Genomic DNA, 17,971 nt, shown 5'->3' with positions numbered 1-17,971 from the left:
GTAAAAATACACGGTGAACTTCAACAACGTTCGAATATTCTATAGAGGGCAGGTAAGCTTGTTACTTGAGTGATGGCGTTCTGAGCTAGATCGTGTGACGGTACGAGATTCTTTGCTATTGATTGAAACAAAACGTGTTGGATCTGCCATCTAACAGCGTCATTGTCTTGCTTAGAAGGTACATAGAATGCAGCGATTTGCTGGAGTATATTATCAAAGCACTCCTCTTCCTCCTCCCAATTAACCTGAGCACATTGAGTTAGTTGGTATTTGTACGAAGAGTATTAACTCACCAAAGGACCTAGATTCATTAGCAAAGTCGGCAATGCATCAATGTTTGGCGTATAGTTCTTTAGTAACAGCGGTAAGCGTTCCAGATTACCTTCCTGACTAATCCTTATGCCAAAATACTCCTCCAACATAGTAGCTCTGCTAATAAGAATATTAACGATCTTGTCCAAAACCTCCTTATAACTACCACCACACTCCACAATAGCGCTTTCTTCAACCTTCAATGCTATTTCTATGAGTGTGCGTACTTTGGGAGGTGGATTGAGTTCAAATTTCGCCATATTCCCGAACTGGTTGAGGGCAATTTGATAGAAGAGTTCGAGCCTATCGCGTCTTTAATAAGGGGAGGTCAACCAGAGCTTGAGAACTTACGCAAATTTATCATAATTGAGCATAATGAGCTCAGTGTTATGTTGAATCAAGACCAATTGTCTAGAAACGTCTACGAATCCGACAAAAGTGTGGTTTTTGACCATATTAATAGCATCCTGGTTTTTATCGTCTAGCACACTTTTACGTAACTTCTGTATAGAGCTAAGATTAACTTTATTGCTTTTGATTTTCTCCACTGGAGTGCGAATTGATTGGGAGTGTTTTATTGATGAGCGAGGCGATTCAGAGTCTTCTACCGTTCGCTTGACAGGAGTTGAAGAGGGTGTCTGCTTGGAAGTAGATGTATGGACGGGTGTGGATGATTGCGTCGGTGCTGGCGATTGAGTTTGTGCAATTGGTATAAAGGAATCAAGCGTTCTTGTCATTCCGTCAGTGCGTATCTGAGATTTTGGCGGTGGCTTAACGAAGCTTGTGAGAAAGCTAGCGTTAGATAGCTGAGCCACTGGCTTAGATTTTGGGAGATATGTCTGCACGTCGTAGCTCTTGGATGTATTGCACGTCGACAGTTTGTTGCTGAGTGCGTCAGTGATATGCTCTATGATGTCATCCTCATCGATGAAATGTACTTGCGATTTCGTAGGGTGAACATTCACATCTAGGTTGCTAGGAGGGATTTCTAGACTCAAATAGACAAATGGATGAGATCCTTTAGGTAAGAGCGCACTGTAAGCGTTTTCGATGCTCTTTTTGAGACTAGGACAGTCTACTAGACGATGATTGATAAAGATGAGCATTATTGTTCGCTTACTGGCGTAATTGGTGGATGTTGCGTAGCCATTGCATTTGTAGTTTAAAAGTGTATCTTCAGTCTCAAAGCGTAGCAGCTCTTTCGCGACTTGTGGACCAAATAATGCTTTTATGTTCATCGGTGTGGATGATTTGGAGAGCGTTGATATATCGGGGACATTCGCATTAACCTGGATTTGTTAGAAATAGTGCTTGTAGATAAAAAAAAAAAACCCACCTTCTTGCATACAAATGAAACTGAGGGATAGTGAACGGCGTATCTGGTGACGACATCGACAATCTTGGTGTACTCCTCGTTGGCATTCTTCAGTGCACGTCTGCGCAGGGGAACATTGAAGAAGAGGTCGTGAGCGGTGATAGTTGTGCCTTTGTTACCCGCTGCCGGTGAGCATTCCTGGGTTTGCTTACCATCCGAGTACGCGGTTCTACAGTGGACGTAATGAGCGCAGTTAGATTCGAGAAAATCGAAACCCACTTCCATCCAGCGCTGTCCCCGTCGCGTTTAGTGAGTATTGCGACATGAGCGACGTGTGATATCGAAGCCAAGGCTTCTCCGCGAAAGCCAAATGTCGAGACTGATTGCAAGTCGTCGTAGTTGCGTATTTTGGAGGTTGTGAAGCGCTCACAAAGAATTGGCAGGTCTTCTTTCTGGCAGCATGTGAGCGTGTATCTGTAACGCAGCTTGCAGCTCACATCAATCCCACGACCGTTATCTTGTATTTGAAGGAGCTTCAGGCCACCATCCTTCACCGTAACCTTTATATTCGTAGATTCTGCATCGAGAGAGTTCTCCAACATCTCTTTGATTGCGTTTGCCGGTCGGTGGATAATCTAGGCCTGTGAGATGGAAAAATACACGCAAGCACATACCACACCTCTCCAGCCGCTATTCTGTTTACTACCGCCTCCTCCAAACGCCGTACTCTGCGATTGTCCATGAGCTAGCGATGACGGTGATTTGATAAGGATTTCGATATTCAATTTGTTCTACAAAACAAGCGCAATATCTTTTTGGTATGTCGTAATTTGTATATTCTTTCTCCTTAATCATCTTGGACATTTGTTAGACAAATTTTCATCCAGCACTTTAATCACGTCTGATACACCTCCACACTTGTTCTAGTTACGTGCGGTACCTCAAACATACTTCTCCAATCAACGCCCTGATGTTCCAACTGCCCAGCCAAATCGTGCAACTCCTCGCTTTGTTCAATATACCCCCTCAGCTCTTCCAACTCTCGCCTGTAATCCTCACTCACTCGCCATCCTTGCGCACTCTTCTCTCCATACATTTTCAGCTTCTGTGCGCACTCGGCGTCCATTATCCGCGCACCCACCGTGTAGATCTCGAGGCGCGCTCTGATGCTCTCCAAGAACATTAAGAGAATAGTGCGAAATTGGCTAGGAGTTTGCAAATGCGAACCTGAAACTGAGTTCGATGTGTTGAAGTGATTGCAGAGATGGCTGAAAAGTGTCGAGTACTTAACATTGTGATTGTAAGTGTGCATCAGTAGCCCATTCAACACCTTTTCCAGTAGAACATCAGTAAGACTGTGGTGCTGTATGGTCTCAATTGCTGATACCATAATAGTATGCCAAATTTGGGTACATCGCTCAGCATCTTCATCCCCATAATGTGTGTTGGTATACTTGACAGCCAGCTCAGCTCCTTTTTCCAATGCACGCGTCTGTGTTCCTACACCTGACTCAGTGAACACCTTCTCCTTAAGGCATTCAAACGCCTCAACAAGTCGCATTTCCTGATATAGGAGGTGCATCTGCGCAGCAATGTTCTTGTGCTGCGTGAAAAGATTGTGTAAAAAGCTTGCATCGAATGTATATTCGTCTATCACTGCACAAATATCATTGCTTTCAACTCCGTATTGGTCTTGACTTTCATGCTCTTGCGATTGCCTCTGTGCCAGGAGTGAAATATATTCATGCTTCAAATCCATCGCAGTTCCATCACCACGTTGCTCGAGCACCGCTTTGAGATACAGCACAGTGTTTGCGCTATCTTTGCACCACCGCACAAGCATTTTGTGCGTCTCGTCAGGCTTGATGCTGTGCTTCTCAACGAGAGCGACGACCTGCTCAGTATTAAGCTTGAGAGCGTCATCAACATACCCCTTAAACACATCAAAGAGCCCATCGCCACCATTCCTAAACGCAACGTCGAGATCACTAAATAGAGTAATGTCTCCATCACTCAGTACCACCCTGGTATACTCCGCCCACACCCGCCTAGCTCTATAGATCGACTTGAGTATCTTGTAGAACCGCGCGCGCTCAAATGTGCCAAGCAAATCTGAGTGGATTTTAGAAAGTGAGGGAAGAGTGAAAGTTGATAACAAGCTCTGTACAGCCAGTTCACGCTCTAGGTGAGACACTCCAGATTCTTCTCCATCCTCAACCGACAAGCCGCGCAGTAGCCGCAAGACAGTGCTTGATGGGAGAAGGATGAATTGTGGGTACTTGCTAATGTTACTTGCTACAAACACCTCAACATGAGCGATAGTGTCCGCGTTTAGATCGTGCGTGTAAACCATCTCTAACAGCGTGTTGATGATCGTCTGGCGTGAGATGGGTGCATGCTCGTTGAAGTAGCCATCTTCAAAGCCCGTGTTGAGGATGGCAAAGGTTACGCGAGCATTCAGCTGCAATAGCACCCGCATGTAAGGGTAGGAAAGAGAATGGGAAGGGGTTGTGTCAGGTGTGCGTGATGGTGACATATCGTCATCAGGATGCAGGCGTGCACGAAATATTAAACTGTAAATATCTGACTTTGCCTTGTTTGACACGACGTCTCCACCGATAGAATCGAGCGACTGTTGGGTAGGGTATACTAAATCACTGAGTGTGTGTCCGAGGTATGCGAATAGTGTGCCAATTTCCACATCCGCGCTCTCACTAAATCTTATTATACTGATGAGATGGAGTAATGGTGTGGTAAAATCTTGAAGTGCTGTAAGATGCACAAAAATAAAAGCCTTCCAAAGTTTGTAATGGCGTGTAGTTTTGATAACCCCATTTATATCTAGCTCGGCGGGATTGAGTTGAATTACCAAGTCTTGATAACGCGTTTGATGATGCTCAGGATCGTATAGTCGGAGAAGTAATTGTGAGACATTTGGTGGTATACTCCCCACTTGGCCACTCCTCACGATAGGCTCCAGTTGCTCCAAAAACTCTTTGTCGCGTTTTGCGGTCTGGTATATATCAAACACATCGTTGTAAAGAATATCGAAAGAGTCAACTAAGATGGAAGCGTCTATGAGTAATTTTGCGATATACTTTAAAGCATCCAAACTTTGAGATTTGATGGTTAGTTGTAAATAACGCGTTGAAGAACCTAGTAGAGTAGAAATGTAAGGTTGTAGCGCGGAATGACGTTGTGTGGGATTGTCGGGGAGCTGTGTGGTGAGGGGGTCGCCAACTTTGCCCATGAAAAAATTTAAAGCAAGTTGCAAAGCTTCTATGGGCTGATTGCTGATGATAAGGTCATTTAGTCTAGATTTGTAATTTAGGAGGGTAGATTTGTGGAGAGTGTTGTTATACTTTGTTAGGTTAGTGAAAATAAATGGATTGTGGACTAACTAACCAGGTAATAACAGGATCTATCAGAGACATGGAATTGAGACTGAGTGGGAGTTTTTAGAGGATGAGATTCTAAGACATCGAAAGAAGAAGGGTGAATGAGGATCAAGTTGGAGGGAGAACGGATGAGAATGAGATGACTTAGCCAATGACAAGATGAGACGTGTAAAGGGAGGTTTGAGTTTGTAGAAGAGAAGTTATCTGAAACAGAAAGTTTGTAGAGGGTGTTTGACCAGTTGAAGATGAGGTGATCGTTGTTGAAAGATAGGTTACCATATGTAGAAGGGGTATAAGATGTGTTTATAGCTTTATAAATGATTGAAGGTTTTGGTAAAAGAGTAATAATTAGTAACTTTGAAGGGGTTAAGATAGCAACCAAGTGATTAAAAGGTAAGACATCTAAGATAATTGATTGGTGTGATGGTGGATATTGCTTGTAGTTGCCGTATAACCTGTGTTTGTCTAAACCATCAAGCCATTTGAGCCGTTGAATACCTTTGAAGGAGGTATAGAATAGCTTGTTAGATGTATCTAGTGATATAAGGGAGTGTGAGTTTAACATGAAAACTTTCATGATAGGATTATCAGCTAGATGACCTTCATCGGTGCCTTGGATGATTGATTTGATGGATGATTGCTTGACAGATGTAATCAAAGTACCTTTTTCGATTGAATAAATTTCAAGCAAGCCATCCAAGTAACCGACCAGTAGTTTATCCTTGTAAATATCATAGCAATTTGGTTTTATGTTGAGGTTTATTCGAGATAGAGGTTCACATTTGAAATTTCTAATGATGATGCTATTACCTTGAACTGAAATGATATTTCTATTTAAAATACTAGTATTGCCTTCAACGTCGTTTAAAATGTCTTCATCCCTAAAAACCATGATGAGTGAACCAACTCAACGACATTATAAACTTAATAGCCTCGTTAAAATTGATCATTTAAATTTACAAGGTTATTTGAAATTCCAAGGAGAGACTCACTTCAAGCAAGGTCATTGGCTTGGTTTGGAATTGCTACCTGTGCATCACGGCAAGGGGAAGAATGACGGCAGCATTGAAGGTACACGTTACTTCAATTGCAAGCAAGGCAATGGAATATTTATACAGCTTAATAAAGTTACTCAAGTTGTTCAGCCTTCTTTGAGAACTCCTACGAAACCGCGTACTTCATTATCCACACCTAAACCAAGGCAATCTATAAACAGGTTAAAGAGCGTTGATAATATGCCTCCTCCTTCTTCCCCGCCTACTCTCACTCGTACACGTCTAAATTCCATGTCGAACACCTCCACTCCTCATAGACGCTCGTCTTCTGTTACCAGTATGAGAACTCCTTCACAGCAATCCATTGATCGCCCTTCTAGTCGTATTAGTCAGCGCACTCCTTCCAGGCAATCCATTTCTCACCGCCCTTCTTTTTCACGCGGTCTGAACCCAGATGATCTAATTAGTGATGAGTTATCTTCACTTAAAGAGAAGCACGCGGCGCAATTATCTCAATTGAGTGATCTTCAGTCTTCACACTCTAATACCTCCACTCAACTTGAAAATACATACTCGCAACTCCAAGACACTTCTACGCAGCTACACAACGCTTCCACCCAACTCAATGACACTTCTTCTCATCTTCAAGATGCTTTGGCTGCAATCAAATTTAAAGAGTCTCAGATTAAATTGAGTGAATCGGAACATGCAAAATTGTTAAGCGATCTGAAATACACACATACCCAAGATATCCACACACACCAGTCCAGGATTGCACAACTGGAAAGCGAGATTGCACAACTAAATGCCACACTCGCCCGAACTCAGGCAGAGTTCCAGGCTGAAATTCGCTCCAAAATTGCTGAAATTCATTCATTAGAAACCTCACTCGCTTCTCTCGACGCGCGATGTGTACAGCTTACTACTGAAAAAGAAGATTTAGAGTCACTCGCCGAAGATCTCCGCCACGCTGGCCAGGAGACTATAGCTCTCTACGAGGAGCGCCTTAATGGGACTGAAGCACGCAAATTCGAATCTGATGAGCGTATCAGAGTTTTGGAGTCACACTGTGCATCTCTTACCGCTCAATCTCATCCTGCCTCCCCAGGAACCACTGCACGACGTCAGATTACGGCCGCGGAGATTGATAATGAATCTCTTAAGGAACAACTTGCCCACTTAAACACCAAATTAAGTAGCAGCGAGGAGGCTTTTAATGAACTCGACCGAGAACGAGAGAATATGTTGTTAGATACGCAAAAACAGATAGACAAGTTACATCAAGATATAAGGCATCTCCATGCACAGTTGACAGAAGGTAGTAGAGAGTTAGAAGCTAGTCAGGCGGATTGTACTTCTGGAACTATTAGGATACAAGAGTTGGAGGATGCTCTGACGTCGACTAAAGAACTGCTTGAGGCCGCTCGCGCACATGCTGAATCACTCCAATCGGATATTGACAACTTTGAAAACCTCAAAGTGGATGAAGATGGTAACGAGCGGGTTAATGAGCTTTACAGACGCCTTGAAACGGAGCAATCCCAGCATGCCGAGCAGATTGACGAGATAGAGAGTGAATTAAATGCATTGAATGAGCGACTCAAGGACTCAGAAAATGTCATTAACGTATCTAAACGTGAATGTGACTTTTTGCGTCAGGAGAATAGTCGGAGGGGTGGGATTGACAGGGAGAAGGTTAAGGAGGAAGCGTCATTGAACGAAATATCTATTCTTAAAAACAAAGTGAGACAGTTGGAAGATCAACTAGAAATTGAACAGGAGCGCACACGTACACACAGTCACTTGACTGGTGATGCTGGTATTGTTTCTCCCAAGGAAGACATGTCAAGTCTGCAAGAGCAACTTAAGCAAAGTGAACGCCGGCGAAAAGAGGTAGAAAGCAAGGTTGGTAATATTTCAAGAACGATTTTGGTTTTTGACGCATCGGCAGTCTCATCACGACATCAATGAACTCGAATCACTCCTGGAAGCAAAGATATTCAAGGAGGTGGGTGTATATGTGGTGCATTTTAACTATGTTAACGCTTTGAAGGATGACATGGAGCGTGAACTAGTCAAATTAAGGGCACAGCTAAATATACCTGAACGCGGCACTGAAGCCAATGACAAGGAGCAATGGAATGGCACTAACACCTCAAAACCATCTGACAATTCAAATAAAGAGAACAACTCAAAAAATGAAGATTATGAAGATCCATTGATAGCAGAGTTTATGAGGGATGCTAGACGACCAAGCAGTAACACATCTAAGGTACCAAGTACACCGCATAGAGCAGAATCAGCGCTAGCTGCTGCATCAGGCCTATCAGATACATCAATGAAAGGGAATAGAGGGGAGTACTGCGATGATTGCGTGAGTTATATGTCTTTGATATTGACAAAACTGATTTTGAGTTAGGGTGGATATGGCCACACGCTAGATAAATGTACAGCGAATGATATCTTTTAAGGTAAAAAATAAAATTTAGACAGAAATTATGATTTTGTTTGTCCATCTATACGCTTGCACTACGACAATGATGTGTGAGCATATAAAATCGCCACCAGAATTAAATAAGCCTGGAATATATGATACCGTGTATAAGGATGAGTGTACACGCTGCTTTGATTCTCAGGTTTGTTTATCACTGTAGCTAGTAGAGCCACGCACTCATGGAGAAAACAGGACTCTGAGAAGGGCGTAGACGTCTGCCTCCATTGCTTCAACGGTGCCTGTGAATCAATTCACCAGCACGCTTACGCTCACGCTCGCAGTCGTCACCATCCACTAGCACTCAACATCAAAAGAAGCCCCAAGGATTCCGACAAGGCAGAGCCACCACTCAAGAAACTAGCCATAGAAGAGCAGCGTGAGGAGGAGCAATTCAGCTATGCTTACAACCTACGCTGTCTTCTCTGCGACGTCACATACCCAACCACATCCTCATCCACCATCGAATCTCAAATATTAGCCGTTTTAGCCTCAGATTCTCAAGCACACCGTTCTGAAGTTAAAGCATGGGAAGAGGAGCTGAGTGAATGCTCCCACAGCCGCAGCGTTCGCTCCACTCAACCCGATAAGAAATTGGTCAAAATGACTGATGCGCATTGCCATGCATGTTCTCTGAATGATAATTTATGGCTTTGCTTGACTTGCGGTGAATTGGGTTGTGGTCGCGCTCAATTCGGCGGTCTACAAGGCAACTCACATGCGTTGTCACATTACGAGAATTCTGGTCACGCTGTCGCTGTAAAACTTGGCACTATCACTGCTGAAGGTACTGCAGATATCTATTGTTATGCTTGCAATGAAGAAAGATTAAACCCTAATCTCGCCGATGACCTTAGCACTTTCGGTATCGAAATCACATCTCAAGTTAAAACAACTAAGTCTCTCACTGAGCTCCAGCTTGAACAAAATTCAAAGTTTGATTTTAGTATGACAGGTGACGATGGCGCAGAGCTCCAGCCCGTCTTCGGGAAATGGTTAACTGGTTTTAAGAATCTTGGTAATAGCTGCTACATGAACAGTACCTTACAGAGCTTTTTCAGCTACCCTGCTATCAGAAACCACTACCTTGATCGTTTCAATGAGCTCAATGGCGGTGATGTCGAAAACGCTGCCCAAAATCTCCTCGTACAATTAGCTAAGATTGCAGACGGTCTTGGTTCAGGTCGCTACTCCACCAAATCTCTCAAGGGTCAGTTCCAAGACGGCGTTAAACCCGCCATGTTCAAAGATCTTATCGGCAAGGGTCACCCTGAATTTTCTACTATGAGACAACAGGATAGTGAGGAATTTTTATGTCATTTTCTCGACGTGCTTAAGAAAAGCGACACACCATCTTCAATAAAGCGTCTTTTCTCATTCGTCGCTGAGCAAAAGCTTACTTGCACCGCATGTCATAAAGTTCGCTACAGGTACGATAATCACGACAGCATAAGTGTAGACATACCAGTGCGCGAGCATGCACAGTCAGATAACGGCAAAGTTACGTATGAGGATGTGAGCGCTGAAGAGTGCTTAGACACGCTCAAGCGCCCAGATGAACTTGATTACAACTGTCCATCCTGTAAAACCCAAGTGAAAGCGACTAAGTAAGTACGATTATCACGCCAATCTTGTCCCTCACACATCACGCAGGACATGGAATTTAGAAACTTTCCCTGATGCCCTAATTCTCCACACACGCAAATTCCACCTCGTCAATTGGGTCCCAACGAAGCTTGATATTGCAGTGCAGGGTGTCGATAAAGTGGATCTGACGCAGCTGCAGACTGAAGGTCGCCAAGAAGGCGAAGTCGATCTCCCCGAAGATGAAGATGGAGATGAGATTCAATTCGATGACGAAGCGCTGTCTAACTTGAAAGGTATGGGATTTAGCGAGAACAGAGCTAAGCGGTCCCTTATTAATACTGACCACACTGGCGTGGAAGCTGCGACTGCATGGTTATTTGCACATATGGAGGATGAAGGTTTAGATGATCCAGTCGAGACGAAAAAGCCAAAAAAGACTACAGAAGACGTTCCTGCCGAGCTGCTCAATATGGTTACAGATATGGGTTTCACACAGAACCAGGCCAGGAAGGCACTCAAGAATAGTCAAAACAGCGTCGAGATGGCAGTCGGTTGGTTATTCGAGAATCCAAATGACGAGGGTGAAGAGGCGCCAACTGCCGATACCAACGGTGGTGATGATCTTAATGGTGTCGTTACTGGGATGGGCTTCACTCCAAATCAGGCAAGAAAGGCTTTGCGAGTATCAGTAAGTTTCTAATTTATACTCCTACATAATGCTCATACAAACTAGTCTAATAACGTCGAAGTTGCTGTCGGTTGGTTATTCGACAATCCTTCGGACCCAGGCGAAGAGGAGGTGCTAAATACGCCGATGGAAGAAGACGATGTTAAGCCTGGCTCGAAAGCTACTCCTGCACAGTACGCACTCAAGGCATTTATCTCTCACAAAGGTCCGTCTGTTCATTCAGGACACTATGTCGCACACGTCAAACATGACGATGAGTGGATCCTCTTCAATGACGAGAAGGTAGTCAAGGAGTCTGATACTAACCTCAACTCGCTTATTGGTAAAGGCTATGTGTACTTTTATGAAAAGATTTAACTTATTTTAAAATAAATTTTCAGTCTACAACAATTGAGGTCTGTACCTGCCCGTAGTTCTCGTAAAATGACGTGAAGAGGTTGATGAGGTGCTGGGTATCCTCACTTCCACTTACTTCGCGTATCGAGTGCATAGCCAGCTGTGGCAAGCCAATGTCTACAGTTTGAATACCAGTCTTGCTAGCTAGCATAGGTGCGATGGTTGATCCACAGGGTATATCGTTTCTGACGCTGAAATGCTGCAAAGGGACTTTAGCTATTTCAGCTAATCTGCTCAACAAGAATGAAGTGATTGAGTTGGTTGCGTAGCGCTGTTTGACGTTGGTTTTCACTACAACACCACCTCCCATCTTGGGCCTGAGCAGGTCGTCGTGCTTTTCTGCGTAGTTTGGATGTACAGCATGAGCCATATCCGCAGAGATGATGTATGATCTAGCAGTGATTTCTTCGAAAGATGCTTTGGCGTGGTTGGACTTGCTCAGCTCCGAACTTAGTCTATGTATCAAGTCAGGCAAGAGTGAGCCGTCAGCACCGGATGTGGATGCACTCCCTACTTCCTCGTGATCAAATAGGCACAGACAGCTAACCCTATCGTCGTTCTCCAGATTCTTGGAAGATTCGACCAGCGCTTCTACACCAGCAAAACAAGACAGCAAGTTGTCTTGGCGAGATGAGTAAATGAAGTCGTCATTAATACCTCCCAAAGTCGCTTTTTGGGTGTCGAATAAATTCAGTTCAAAGTCTTGGATTTGAGAAACTTCGACATTGAGCTCCTTAGCTATAGCTTTTAACATTATTGGGTGGTGTTTCTCGACTGGGTGCGAGTCGTAGAGATGCTGGGACTTCATTGCATCGACGGCCTCAGCTGAGTTCAACTGTTCATTCACGAGACCGAGAATAGGCGTAAGATGAGTTTCTGCATTGAATTTGAATGGGTTAACCTCTCGGTCCAAATGAATAGCCAATGATGGTATCCTCAGTATTGGTTTATCAATCTTAACGAGCCTACTTATAAATTTAGGTGATGATTCGCTTTCCTGTACTATTACGCGTCCACTAATACCCAAATCTCTGTCGAACCACGTGTGCCAAATACCGCCTCCGTACGTCTCGCATTTGACTTGGAGATAAGCTTGGGCGACTCTATTGGACACCGGTTTAACTCTCAGATTTGGTGAGTCTGTGTGTGCACCAATAACACTGAGACCGCCGCTGCCGTTGTACTTGGCACCGAGGGTGAATGCGATGACGGAGCTTTGGTTGCGGGTGAAATAGTATTTGGAGCCGGCCTGAAGTTGCCCATTCCAAGAAGCGTGCTCACTGAGCTTCTTGAAACCTGCTCTCTCCAGCTGCTGTACTGCGCTGTGCGTTGCGTGAAATGGATCAGTAGACGAATTCACGTATTGACAAAAGCGCTGTTGATTATTAGAAAGTTGCTTGCAAGTAACCACTGAAACTCACTTCTGCTGCTTTCTTTTGTATCATCTGCGGACTGCGAGTTCTTGGTCGATGAGGTTTCAAAGCCCATGTGAAGGAGTTATAAATAATCAATTTTCCAATACACTCCAATAGTACACAATCATCATATCTCGATTACTATGAGTTAGTAGCCAATTACTTGCAAAGAATCGACAGCAGCATCATATGCTTCGTCAACAATCAGCTTTCCTTTCCTTTCATAGAGTGAGCCAAGCAAAGAGCGCAATCGCAGTGTGAGCCTATAAATCGCTTACCCTGCTCTTTCCCTTTATTGCCTGGCAAAGACATTTCGAGTAACAAGTAAAGCATGGTTATAGTAGCCAAATCGTCGCATCTTCAATCTCCCTATCAATTTGACTATCAAACATCTCATCCTCCCCATCAGCATCGTCCAGATTCTCAGAAGTCTTGGTGAGCATTCTAAACACCTTCAGGCACTACAAAGACGCCGTTCTACCACTTAATTGCGCTGCCAAACGCAACGCACTCTCCTTCTTGCCCTGTAATAAAGCCCACATGGCAGCAGATAACATAGACATAGTGTCAACCGTTGGTAGATTTCTTGTAGAGCTCACCAACTGTCCAACAGCTTTGTTGATGAGTTGTACATCCCCTACTGATGCCTTCTCTTGTACCATTTGGGTGAATATTAAACTCCAAAGCTCTTCTAGTGCTAATACAGAGACGCTGCTGGAGATCTTCTGCAAAACGTTCAAATCGGCTTTCTTATTACTCGCACCCATCGTGCATAGCTGGTGGGCATCTTTGATATTGCCTTCCAATGCTAACCTAAGGTATCTCGTTAGGCGACGTGGATAGGAGCATAGATGTGTGCAGTCTGTCTATCCTTGAGTGTTCTATCTTTGGGGTAAAAATTGTTTGTTACGTAGAGCAACACGGACCCATCGGCTTAAGTATCTGCTTCCGAGTGCGTGAAACTGTCTCCTCTATGGGGTCACCACCACTCACAACAAAGCTGCTTTTCAACAGTCTATAAATGGCCATCCAGCCAGCCTGAGGTGCTTAAGGGACAGGATCTTTCTTCAGGCTGCCTAATATATGATACAGCAGCAACAAGGGTACGCGAATCTTAATGTTATTTCTGTAACGTTTCTCTACGACGTTGTACGATGAAATCTGCGGTCCGCCTTGGCGCAGTGCTGATTGCGGTAGCTTTGGAAACCGTTCTTGTGTCTCGTCAGTAGAGTCAAACAGTTATGTTAATCATCATCTATGCATCTGTGCTTCTAACTTTTGATTCTTTGTGACAAGGACATTCTCCCTAGCCTATCGCTTGGCTTTCGAGTGAAGATGATATCGCCTCGTCGAATACAGCATTGCTGGAATGCGTAAACTGCGATGGGACTGGTGTGTCAATGGTCTCTAGTATGATTGCTTTATAATTTGCGCTGTACACTCATTTGCGGCGTGGAGATGGTCGAATTTGTTATCTAGTCTGGGTTATCTAAGTAGCCTATTGTATAATAGAAGCCATATTTGATGGAGTTGTACGATTCGTGTGATCTTAGTCAATTTGATCCGCTCTTCCTGGTTGCACAATCAATGAGTGAAAGGGGGGTTTCTAATCCCGCAATAGAATATCTCCAGTCCGTGAGCCAAGAAATAGACGCAATATGCCAATGGCACAATCATTTCGCCTGTAACTGCTACGTATCCATACTCTAAAAAATGATGGGAAGGAAGTATTTATTAGTTCTAACACATACTAAATATTTGTTTAAACATATGTTATGCAAATTAAAGGCAAGATTTCAGATGTATCATTAGTTACATTAACAATAGTGAGGAAAGGCATAGTTTAAATTACTTGCGAAGACGCGTGACACGCCAGCTACGCCTTTCCTCATGACCAGTCATACACTAACTTCACTATTATCATTCGCGTTATCTGATTTTACGCTGTATTGTACAATTCAATCCTCAACCCTACTACAGTCTAAAACTTGTACGAATTGCTAAATTGTAAAGTGTGATAGGTGGAGGTTCTACTTCAGTTACACGGTAATAGGACCTTCTATTTTCGATGTTGACTCATTTATTTCCTATCTTAGTCTCCGGTCCCATCCAGACCTTCCCTTGTTTTAACTTCCGAGACACTTAGACATTTCAGACTATAAAAGCCATGCTATTGATACAATGTATCTTAAATAATTACTCATGATTCTATCTGCTAGATTTGCTGCGAAAACCTTTGCTCAAGTACAAGTCTGAACCTTTACGGGTGCTTATCAAATTATGCAATGAAAGTAAATATTTATATGTTTATCATTAACATTCAAAAACGTATAAAAAAGATATATATGGTTGCAATGGCTGAAGAAATCAAGGTCGATAAAGCTGTAACATTATTAGAGAAATCCTCAAACACTGTAGGCTACGAAACACAGGAAATAGAAAGGAAGAGGAGAAAAGCGCTAGGAGGTCATTCGTATCAAAAAGGTCAAAGATCATCATGCAAAAATTGGAATGTTAATACACCCACTAGTCTAAATGTGTGCATTAGGATAGATAAACGAGATAAGTGAACCGAATAGATATTTGTACGGACTGTTTGTTTTCCAAAAACTGTTAGATAATTATGCCCTTATTCATAAGCTCAAAAGACCGACTATTAAAATATGACAAAATACGTGCAATAACTTAGGCCACAACTAGTGATAAATGTTGAAACGATCCGAAAGGGAATCTAATTGATACTTTCTTATTCTAAAATTTTGGGCATGATCATGGTTTAATCAGGATTGCAATTCCCTCTCTTTACCGCCAATTGACATGAACTAGTTTAGGTTGCAGTTAGGCAAAACTAAAATATGAGCTGAATATACATCGGATCGGACCAATCGGATTCAAAATGTCCAAAAATAAAGACAGACCAAGTAGGATCACGGTAGACCCACACTATTCAGCCAATTGGCATGCATTTGCTTGGCTTTTAGGTAAAGCTGAAAGGTGACAGAATAAACCATTTTTTCGCCCATTGGACTTTTAAAAGTCCAGGAATCAACAGTTGTCAAGCACTAGGTTAGATTCTAATTAGTGAAAACTGAAATTAGATACGGATAAACTTCAATAGCCTCTTCATATTTTAATTACACGCCGATAGCTATGAGGTAATTAGAATTATAATTAATTTACTATACATCATGGCAAAATTCATGCACACCGATCGATTCAATGAAAATGTATGCATAATCATTTAAAAGAACATGTGTAACTGATGAAAAAGTTGTGTAATATGCCGTTTTGATTTGTGAGTATTTGTCTGGCTTGTGATTAGTTTTGATAAGGAGGTAAAGGGTCCAAACTGTAGAACAACAGTCATGATTAAATAGAACTAATGTGTCTGAATGTAACGCTCTTTGACCGAATTATTCTTTGCGTGTTGCTGGTATATGCTCATCACCAATTGATAGGCAGAAGGGTGTTTGATATTAAAAATTGCGGTGAAACACTTGTAAAAGTGATGCTATCGTAGCCAAAGCATATTAGTTAGTATATCAACATAGTTTCACTGTGTTTGAGACACAAAATGGAGTCACCTTTCCTGCGCGAATAGCCTCCTTATTGCGATCAGTGGAATAGCTATAGGATCAATGCAAGACCAAAGAAACTCTTACTACAGATAGCTTCAAAAGTACGAAGAATTGCTAATTAGATCTCAATTGATCACGTAGGATTCAAGAGCCCCATACCTATAAAAACCAGGAAAAACATTCATATGATATCGGTCGACACCATAGCAGCAGCAATATGCAATCTAACCATTGAATTTGAGGCCATGAGGGATGGGAAATGATTCTCCATCTTGCCAATGGAAACTCTTGGTGCTGACACAGACCCTTCTAACCCGCCTCTGACTCTTGAGATTTTCGGAATGATTCCAAAGTAGACATAAGGTGTAAATACCGATAAAATCACAAGGCAAGGTTACCAAGAGAATCATAGCTTGCTCACTAGTAATTTTTCAGGGTGTCTCAGTGGAAAATCCCAGTATGATCCACTGAGAAATTTTAAGAGCGGCACACAAGTTAATTTAAAGGGCATAAGTTTAGTAAGCTTGAAAAGCAACACTCCATCGAAATTTGATAGCACCTCCAAAATAAATCTCAAATTGGGCAAGCTGAGGATGGTAGTGGGGAATTGGCAGACACTGTATTTAGTGCTTCTATTTGTAAAAATGTCTGCAGTGAACATTCTAGCTACTTGGAACCTACATCACACCATGCTCAGTGTGTACAAGGGTTAGGTAATATCGTAGGGTAAAAGCGGTGACTCTCTAAAGACCTCATACGTACCGTAAAGGGCAACAAGTAAAAAAAGAGCCACAAACCACTCAGAGCTAAATAGATGCCAACCTCTCCGATTAATATTTCTTCTATAATTACATCAACATATCAAGGGGACAAGAGATGACCACTGTAGCACAAAAAATCGAGGCTTATAAATCAGCCATCAATTTTCTGTCATCAAAAAGGGACTTCAAAACAAACAATAAAATGTTGAAAGTTTTTCTATAATGTTGCGGCATAGTGAAAGTAATATTGGGGCAGAAATTTCTCGATGAAATAAGAAAACTTCCACACATTAGATTTAAGCAATACATGTGGTGTCACGATTTAAACTAATAGTGAAAATCATGTGTAAATAGGGCCTTAAGCTAAATATTTCATATGAACAAAACCTATGAGTGTCGCAAAGATAAATGATAGGACCAGCTTACGATATTAGAAGTCGTATTCAAATTGTAGTTTTTGAGGCTAATCAGCAGAGTTTTATCAATAATTTATTCACACTGATGCATAGCTTAGTAGAAACAAAAGCAGTATCAAACTAGAACGTATAATCAATACCCAGCATAGAATTATTAGAATATTATTATTAAAAGATGACATAGAAAGCAGAAACCTAATCTTAACAAAAATCGGCCGTCGTTGACGTATGCGCCTCTCAGGTCTTGATGGATCAGGATTCTGTGATATGACCTTAAGCAATTCAACGAGGCAGGACAGTAAAAGTTTTCAATTAGAGATAAATACTATGACCTTTGAGGTTTAACTGGAATATGACTTGCTTGCTGCGAAAACATTTGAAAATCTAAATATTGAGACACTACAAGTGCGAAAAACAGTGAGATCCTTTTTGTAGCTCTACAAAAGAATCTACACATCTAAGTCAAAATTAGTTTTTTATCGCGCACATGATTGCAGTTGGTTGATATTATTCACATTGAATCATGTTTTAAGGAGAGAACGTGAATTTTTAAAGTTTTGAAAATATTTAACACAATAGAAAACAGTATTCAAACTTATAAAAACCAAAAAATTATAGC

At 42.2% G+C, this 17,971-nt stretch overlaps 5 protein-coding genes across 5 annotated transcripts; 1 reads left to right on the top strand and 4 right to left on the bottom strand.

Annotated features, from left to right (window-relative positions):
- Positions 1 to 20: 20 nt before the first annotated feature.
- On the bottom strand, positions 21 to 2,369 carry J056_001658 (DNA mismatch repair protein Mlh1; the record flags this gene model as incomplete). Its single annotated transcript, XM_009271286.1, has 7 exons — positions 21 to 245; positions 294 to 615; positions 664 to 1,601; positions 1,649 to 1,856; positions 1,907 to 2,079; positions 2,125 to 2,262; positions 2,307 to 2,369. The coding sequence occupies 7 exons, from the start codon at positions 2,367 to 2,369 to the stop codon at positions 21 to 23; spliced, it is 2,067 nt and encodes a 688-aa protein (XP_009269561.1).
- Positions 2,370 to 2,522: 153 nt separating this feature from the next.
- J056_001657 (Vacuolar protein sorting-associated protein 8) lies at positions 2,523 to 5,602 on the bottom strand (the record flags this gene model as incomplete). The annotated part of the gene is made up of 2 exons (XM_009271285.1): positions 2,523 to 4,988; positions 5,033 to 5,602. The coding sequence occupies 2 exons, from the start codon at positions 5,600 to 5,602 to the stop codon at positions 2,523 to 2,525; spliced, it is 3,036 nt and encodes a 1,011-aa protein (XP_009269560.1).
- A 316-nt stretch (positions 5,603 to 5,918) lies between these two features.
- Positions 5,919 to 11,143, top strand: J056_001656 (Ubiquitin carboxyl-terminal hydrolase 14; the record flags this gene model as incomplete). The annotated part of the gene is made up of 6 exons (XM_009271284.1): positions 5,919 to 7,925; positions 7,972 to 8,028; positions 8,074 to 8,394; positions 8,707 to 10,118; positions 10,165 to 10,786; positions 10,832 to 11,143. 6 exons carry the CDS (start codon positions 5,919 to 5,921, stop codon positions 11,141 to 11,143), a joined length of 4,731 nt encoding a protein of 1,576 aa, XP_009269559.1.
- A 24-nt stretch (positions 11,144 to 11,167) lies between these two features.
- Positions 11,168 to 12,627, bottom strand: J056_001655 (Aspartyl aminopeptidase; the record flags this gene model as incomplete). The annotated part of the gene is made up of 3 exons (XM_009271283.1): positions 11,168 to 11,183; positions 11,215 to 12,557; positions 12,604 to 12,627. 3 exons carry the CDS (start codon positions 12,625 to 12,627, stop codon positions 11,168 to 11,170), a joined length of 1,383 nt encoding a protein of 460 aa, XP_009269558.1.
- Positions 12,628 to 13,058: 431 nt separating this feature from the next.
- On the bottom strand, positions 13,059 to 13,364 carry J056_001654 (uncharacterized protein; the record flags this gene model as incomplete). Its single annotated transcript, XM_009271282.1, has 1 exon — positions 13,059 to 13,364. One exon carries the CDS (start codon positions 13,362 to 13,364, stop codon positions 13,059 to 13,061), a length of 306 nt encoding a protein of 101 aa, XP_009269557.1.
- Positions 13,365 to 17,971: the final 4,607 nt, after the last annotated feature.

Source organism: Wallemia ichthyophaga (genome assembly GCF_000400465.1).
Source record: "Wallemia ichthyophaga EXF-994 unplaced genomic scaffold scaffold17, whole genome shotgun sequence".
NCBI classification, from domain to species: domain Eukaryota; kingdom Fungi; phylum Basidiomycota; class Wallemiomycetes; order Wallemiales; family Wallemiaceae; genus Wallemia; species Wallemia ichthyophaga.
The sequence above is the reverse complement of the archived record's forward strand: the minus strand, read 5'-3'. Positions and strand labels throughout refer to the sequence as shown.